Source organism: Vicia villosa, linkage group LG7, assembly GCF_029867415.1.
Source record: "Vicia villosa cultivar HV-30 ecotype Madison, WI linkage group LG7, Vvil1.0, whole genome shotgun sequence".
In the NCBI taxonomy this organism is placed as follows: Eukaryota; Viridiplantae; Streptophyta; class Magnoliopsida; order Fabales; family Fabaceae; genus Vicia; species Vicia villosa.
In genome coordinates this window covers 122277678-122285467 of record NC_081186.1, presented here as the reverse complement: position 1 = coordinate 122285467, position 7790 = coordinate 122277678, and the positions used below count along the sequence as shown (strand labels likewise).

At 30.6% G+C, this 7790-nt stretch overlaps 1 protein-coding gene across 1 annotated transcript; it reads left to right on the top strand.

The window, feature by feature from the left end:
* Positions 1 to 1564: 1564 nt before the first annotated feature.
* Positions 1565 to 6873, top strand: LOC131616753 (protein NRT1/ PTR FAMILY 5.4-like). Its single transcript, XM_058888185.1, has 5 exons — positions 1565 to 1771; positions 1859 to 2076; positions 3416 to 3658; positions 3791 to 4074; positions 5347 to 6873. The coding sequence occupies exons 1-5, from the start codon at positions 1678 to 1680 to the stop codon at positions 6227 to 6229; spliced, it is 1722 nt and encodes a 573-aa protein (XP_058744168.1). The 5' UTR covers positions 1565 to 1677; the 3' UTR covers positions 6230 to 6873.
* The last annotated feature ends 917 nt before the right edge of the window (positions 6874 to 7790 follow it).

Sequence of the window (7790 nt, the reverse complement as noted above, 5' to 3'; positions counted from 1 at the left end):
TTGATAACTCTAATTCCCCTCCTTCTATATTTTTTGAGATTAATTTTATAAAATCCAATGCTGCTAGTGGAAACAATATAGATATAGAAGAGAGTTGATGGTTTTAACATCGAACTAAATTAACGTGTGTTTTGGAGAAAGCTTGATCGACGAATAATTTTAGATTTTGAAGAGATTGAGAGTCTGTTTGAACGAACTTTAAAAAATATAGAATTTTTCTTGGTATTTTTGAAAATAAATTTTCTTAAATACAATTTTTTTTATATTCGTTTTTTTTAAAGTGAAACACTAATTTTGAGATCCTATAACATAAAATGACATTATTAAAGACTAAAACTTAGTCAAAATTATAATTTTTCAAAAATTTATATTTTAAAAATGATTTTTTATGAAAATCTATTTGAAATAACTTCAAAATTAAGTGAATTTTTGAAATTTTAATATCCAATTTTTTTTGTAAATTAAAGAAATATCTAAAATCACATTTTAAAAATTTACAATATTTTTTATACAAAATTATGTAACTCTATAAAAATCATTTAAAAAAAAGAAAACAAACTGAACCTAAAACAATGTTCTGAGTTTTTCAAAAAAGTTGACGGGTAGTTGAAGAGAGAAAGATGCAATTCCATTGACTAATTTTCTTAAATTTTCAATTGATATAATTTTAATTTTGATAATTAATATAATGTTAGTGTTAATTTTTGTAATTGATACAATGTTAATTAATATGTTAAATGCATTTTCTAATTTAATTAAAAACAAATTCTACTTGTTTCATTTTTCAAACAATTATGTTAAGAAGTTATATGATTACATGAAATTCTTATATATCATATGGGAAATACCATTTTAATCGAATATTAATAAGTTACTATTATTATAATTATTATATTGATAAAAATATTATTAGTATTAATAAAATATTATCATAATAATAATTATTATTATCAATATTGAAGAGAATTTAAATTTGATAATGTGACAATAGTGCGTCATCATGTACAATTTTATATAAAATTAAAAATTGGTCTCAAATTGAGAGGCTTAAAAATCCATGAATTTTTTTAAAAGAAAAGACTAAAATTGTGAAGTTTAAAATAGAATAATTAAAATAAATAAAAAAAAGAAAAAGAAAATTGTAATTAAGTTAAAGTTATTTTGTCAAGGTCTTCGATTTTTTTTGGCAAATCAAACCTACCTATAGACAAAATATTTAATATATTACATTAATTTGACCAAATTAAAATAAAATATGATGAATTATATTTTTAAAATTAATTATGATAAAAAATTAATATTTATGACATTTTTCTCCTTTATAAAACATTATTCATTTTCCTAAAATTCATTGTATTATTTTCCCATTACTTCTCCATATACTCACCATGTTCAAAGAGTCCAATATGACCATACTTTAAGGTCAAGAGACATGAAAATTTAATGTATACAAAAAAAAGTCAAAGAAATAGAATTAGAAAGAGAAGTAACCAAATTAAACAAATTTTTTATTCTCCACCCTAAATTTCTACTAGTGCTCTTTTTCTCACACCCCCTCACCAAAATCCAAACATAGTAGTCCCATAATTTCCCTATAAAATCCCCAAATAACCCTCTCAAAAACATGATCTCATATTCCAACTCACCCTCACAAAATTTCACAACCAAAACCAAATCATGGCAGATAGCCCAAGCAAGAGCAAAACCAACTCCCTCATCCACCATACCACCTCCAAAAAGGGTGGTTGGAATGCTGCCATCTTCATCATATGTAAGTTTTCTCCATCACCCATTTCTTATTTCCCCCCAATTTTCACATCTTCATCATGTAATTGATGATTATGTTCTTTTTGTATAGTTGTGGAATTTGCTGAGAGATTTGCATACCAAGGATTGGCCTCAAATCTCATAAATTACCTCACAAAATTTCTGAATGAACCCACAACTACAGCTGTGAAAAACGTTAACACATGGGTTGGTGTTTCTTCACTCTTCCCTTTGCTTGGCGGTTTCGTAGCTGATTCCTATCTAGGTCGCTTCAACACCATTCTCTTGTCTTCACTAATCTATCTTGTGGTAAATATTTTTTCTACCTCACTCAATACAGTAGTTACATGTCTCTATCATAAATAACTGTATACACCACTTATTTAAATCACATTACATATTATTTATTATTTATTTTTCACGAAGATATCCGGTGGCATTTTCTAGTCAATTTAATCGATAGTTATGCAAGAACATCAGAGATAAAGATAACACCGGTTTGAATTTGCAACTTCGTAATAAGATGTTTTTTCTACAACTACCAAGTAAATTATTTTTATTTTATTTTAATAATTTATAAAATATTTTAATACAATATGATTGATATATGTATACAAATTTTTTTTACACCGACACTATGTAAATTTTTTTTTTTTTTACTATATACCCACTCTGATATTAAAGTGCAATTTATAACTTTTTTTTCATGGTTCTTGATTCTGCTGCTGTAATCTATTGTGCTCTTTCCTCTTTGTGATGCAACACTTTTGTCGTTTATGGAGTTTATGTATTATGCATAAGGTCCCACATTTGTTTGAAGCAGAAATTAGGAATCATAATTCTTTAATATTATTTCTTTATTTTAATATGATTTTCCAATAAAAAAGTTATTTTTAGTTAGAGAAATATTTAATAAATTTTTTAACTTTATTGCAATATATATAAAATTTTTTATATAATGTTGAAATTTTATTGACCATAATTCTTTAATACTACTACTATATTTAAATATAATTTTCCAATAAAAAATATTTATCTTTAGTTAGAGAAATATTTAGTAAATTTATTTAATTTATTGCTTATATAAATTAATTTTGTATAAGTTTGAAAATTTATTGACCATAATATTACATGATAAGTTTATTATTGAGTTTAATAATAAGACAAAACTTAGCTATCATCTCATATGTATTCTTCCCTAAAAATGTTCATAATTAATCAAAATCAATTAGTTTTCCAAAACTTTAAGATGTTACATTTTTTAGTAAAGTACATTCCTACAAAAATCAATCATGCTGTCACTAAATTATATCTTTAGCCAGAATAGAATAAAAATACAGGATAATAAAATAACTAATTAATCAGAAAGATGCTTAATAATCCAATATTTAAATGAAATAATTTTTTCCAACCATAAAAAATAATAATAATAAAATAGTGACTCATGATATCATGTTCTTTCTTGTGAGTACTTTTCACACACACAGTACAATTTAGGCATATCACATGATTTCAATATTCCTTTTCACGATATGCATATTTCCTGTGGATTATTTGTCCTCATTATACTTGCAAAATTTAATTATTCATAAAATATTTTATATTATTAATTTTGATGCATACGATAAAAATTTAATTTTCTCAACAGGGCATGGTTTTCTTGACACTTTCAGTGTCAGTACTAAGACATAAGACACTTTTCTTCTTTGCACTTTATGTGCTTTCCATTGGTGAAGGTGGCCATAAGCCATGTGTTCAAACGTTCGCCGCCGATCAATTTGACGACGATACGCCGGAAGAGAAGGATGCGAAGAGTTCGTTTTTTAATTGGTGGTACTTAGGCATTGTCGCTGGTTCAACTGCTGCCGTTTTTTTACCTGTTTATCTTCAGGTAAATTAATCTAATTTTTGTGATTAAATATGTCAGTTGATAAATGTCTTTTGCACAACTATCAACTGAGCTAGACGTAATTATTGGGTGAATGGATTCTGATACTAACACTGAAAATTTGGAAAAACACAGGACAATGTTGGGTGGGGAGTGGGGTTAGGAGTATTGGCAGGTGTGTTGGCAATTGCATTGGCAATCTTCTTATTGGGAATCAAAAGGTACAGAAAAGAAGGCCCTACGGGTAGCCCATTAACAAGACTGGCCCAAGTTTTTGTCGCCGCATCTCGCAAGTGGCGCGTACAAGACACCATTGGTACTAACAACTTTTGTTATAGTCAAGAGGAGAAACTTGAACCTCATCATGATCATCCTCTTCAACCTAAATATCACACTTTGCTCCATACTCGTCAATATAGGTGGGTACCACTCTTTATTCCTTTCTTATATACTCATTCCATTTTTATGCAAGTTACAAAAATTCTCTAAATTTTAGTTTTGTACACAAAATGCTTTCTCTCTTTACACTAGATGTTGAATTAGTAGGTTGATTTTTATAGAAGAGAGTTAACTTTCTTTTGAATAAAATTTAACATACTTTCCGACAAAGAAATGTTGAGGATTGCTAGTCTAATACTCTAACAAAAATTACCTATTTAGTAAAATTCTAATAGAAAAAGAAAATCAATTATGGAAGGAATGTTGGGGGAGTATTAGAGATAGCATTTCCAACAATTTTCAAATTTGTTTCACAATTATTATAGATATAATTTTAGAGTTAATTATGAGAAAACATTAAAATTTATAATGATTTAAAAGTTGTGATTGACCAAAAGCGTATAGGAATTAAATCTGATTAAGACAACTCCGTTGATATTTATGCAGAGACATCTAATTGCAGAGGTGTGTGTTTAAATTTGAGATATCTCTCTCTTATTTACTTTTAAGAGCTTGTCATTAGAGTACTAGACAAGATAAGATCAAACATGACAATATTAGACAGAGTGATGAGCCAACACCTATAGCAAAAAAGATGGTAGAAAATAGACTTAAGTGGTTTGAACATATATAGAGAGAAGATTGGTAAATTATGTGGTAAGGAGATTATATTAGATGGAGAAAGGAAGACCGAGAACAACTATAAGAGAAGTTATGAAGAAAGATATCGAGATTAATATTTGAGATAAAAGCATAGTTCTAAATAGAACATTATGGCAGAAGTTGATGCATGTAGCCGACTTCACTTAGTGACATAAAACTCGGTTGTTGTAGAGTACTAGCTTAGTAAAAAATAGTGTCAACATATTACATATAACATATACAATAAACATTTAACAAGACTAAAGAGGGGCTTTATCCAATATTCCATTGGATCAACTGTTGAGAATGAACTACAGTGAGCCACAACACTTTAGAGGATCCAAATAGTTTAATATAAATAATTGAATTGGAGAATTTTTTTTGTCAACTTGTTATACATAGAAAAGTCATGAGTTAATGAATTTGTTATTATGGGCATGTGGGGTTGGATCTTGGTTGGAAATTGGAATTGATCCCAACAATTCATTGTGGGTTCAGATTTTCTGTTCCCTCTGTGTATGTTGATTCTCAGTGACATTTTCTAATTTTCATAACCATATGCTAAAATAATATTCTTGTGACAAAATTAATATATGATCAATTTGTAACAGATTTTTGGACAAAGCAGCAATAATTGATGAAGTTGATGCATCTAGCAAATCAAGAAATCCATGGAGACTATGTTCAGTGACTCAAGTCGAAGAAGTGAAGCTCGTCCTCCGCCTAATCCCGGTATGGCTAAGCTGTTTAATGTTCACCGTCGTCCAAGCTCAAGGACACACATACTTCATCAAACAAGGCGGAACATTGATCCATACCATAGGATCAGATTTTCAGTTTCCACCCGCGTCACTTCAAGGTCTAGTCGGAGTCACGATCCTCTTCGCCGTCCCAATATACGACCGAGTTTTTGTACCGCTCGCTAGAAAATTCACAGGACACACCAATGGGATAACCGTGTTGCAGAGAATCGGAGTCGGTCTATTTTTGTCTATACTCACAATGTCCGCGGCAGCTCTCGTGGAAACAAAAAGGGTTAGCATTGCTAAAAGCCACGGTCTAATAGACGATCCAAAAGCAATACTACCGATGCATATATGGTGGTTACTTCCTCAATATATGATCACAGGTGTTTCTGACGCGTTTACTATCGTCGGATTACAAGAATTGTTCTACGATCAAATGCCAGAGGGACTAAGAAGTTTGGGAGCCGCGGCGTATATAAGTATAGTAGGAGTTGGAAGCTTTGTTAGTAACATAGTTATAGTCATCGTTGAAGCAATTAGTGCAAAAGCTGGTGAGAAATGGTTGGGAGATAACATCAATAGGGCACACCTTGATGATTATTATTGGGTTATGGCTGCATTAAGTGCTTTGAATTTGGGTGTTTATTTATGGATTGCAAAGTGTTATGAGTATAAAAAGGTAGATGAAGATGAAAAAAATAATCTTCAAGAGGGTTCAAGCTTCAATAGATATCGTTCTGGAGTGTAACACAAGGCAAGAAAAAGCTTCAGCCATAGCTATTGCTACTACACAATTTCCACTTGAGTATATAGTTCTTGATGTGTTATAGTATCAATAAATTTTTAAGATAGTTGCATCTTCTTTTCAATTCAACTTGATTGTAACTTTATTTTTCTGATAAATTTGAGTAAATATTCAAATTAGTCCTCGACAATGTAGACGAAATGGTAATAATTATTAAAAATTCACACACACAATCCTGAGTACCAGAGTTCAAATTTTAGTGATGACGTTCAACCTAACAATATCGACTTCTGTTAGTTGAGATAGGACTTGCAGATAAGAAAAAAAGATTTAGTATTGGTCCTTTCAGAATCGACTGTAATATATAAAAGGACTAATTTAAAAGTTATAGATTCTCGAGAATAAAATTGATAATAACAAAGCAACAACATATCAGAATCTCTGCAAATCAAATACTAAAAGGCAACAAAAGGGTAGCTTGCTCCGTGCTGCAAGTTCAACATCATGACAAGAACCCATATTCATTTGTTGGAACTGTCACTATCCAAAGGAATGAAATATCATTATTTCATATCGAATATCAAGCTTTTGTTCTATTGCAAAACTTGCTGCACAATATTATCATAAAGTGAGTAGCATTTCTAGAACCATCTCAAAACTTTACTGCCATACAATAATTTTAGTGTCCAAAATTGTGCAGCCAGTGCTTAGAATTGAAAGGACAGTTAGAACATAAAAAAAGTCTTTCAAGATTTTAAATTGTGGATCACATTATACGGTTCGAATATGTATTTAACATGCGTAATATCTAAATATTTTCGACAGCCAAAACCGCGACAACAATTTGATAGCATGGTTGGTGTCTTTATCCAAGCAGCTGATCAGAATATTGGCAATCGTCATTCTGCATTTGATCTTCCATCCTAACAAGGCTATTACTATGCATGGATCAACATTGAAAAGACATAAAGCATAGATACTTTATGTCTACCACTTGTAGAAACTCTACCGTAATTCAGGGATCATCAATATTAGCAAAACAAAATTGGGAGTAGGAAAATTGTTAAGGGGATTTCGGGGCTAGGCTAAGGGAAGAATTTGATACATTAAGCAACTGTCATAGTTCTTTCTTGAATTCTGTGAGATTATAATTGTACTAGAAAAAGTACACCAGTGTAATTTTACCAGCGAGGACCAGTAAAAGATCGTAGGGGTGAAGTGGATCCCAACCATCAAAGTGATCTGTCAGGCTTCCGAACTTAGGCAACCAAGAAAAGAAAGAATGCTTTAGAGGGGGAAATTTATCAAGGTTTTTCCTATGACTAATGTCCTTCCACCTCCTGCTACCGAAAGTGCGGAGTCACCTCCTGCCAAGAGAAGTAGGGTAGATATTGATAAGGGGCCGATTGACTTGGATTCCATAACCTCCATAGATTTGGTCTGGAAGCCAAGAGTTTCTTAGAAGGTGGTGGCAGTGCTGATCCAAAAATGGATCTTCCATCGCTGCTACGGTAGAAAAAGTCCACTTTTTTGGAGAGGATTTTTGATGGAATAGCGTTTATTT

Coding starts and splice junctions, on each gene's coding strand:
- LOC131616753 (XM_058888185.1), top strand. CDS start 1,678: ATGGCAGATAGCCCAAGCAAGAGCAAAACCAACTCCCTCATCCACCAT. Junction 1,772..1,858: donor TGCTGCCATCTTCATCATAT/GTAAGTTTTCTC, acceptor CTTTTTGTATAG/TTGTGGAATTTGCTGAGAGA. Junction 4,075..5,346: donor CTCCATACTCGTCAATATAG/GTGGGTACCACT, acceptor AATTTGTAACAG/ATTTTTGGACAAAGCAGCAA.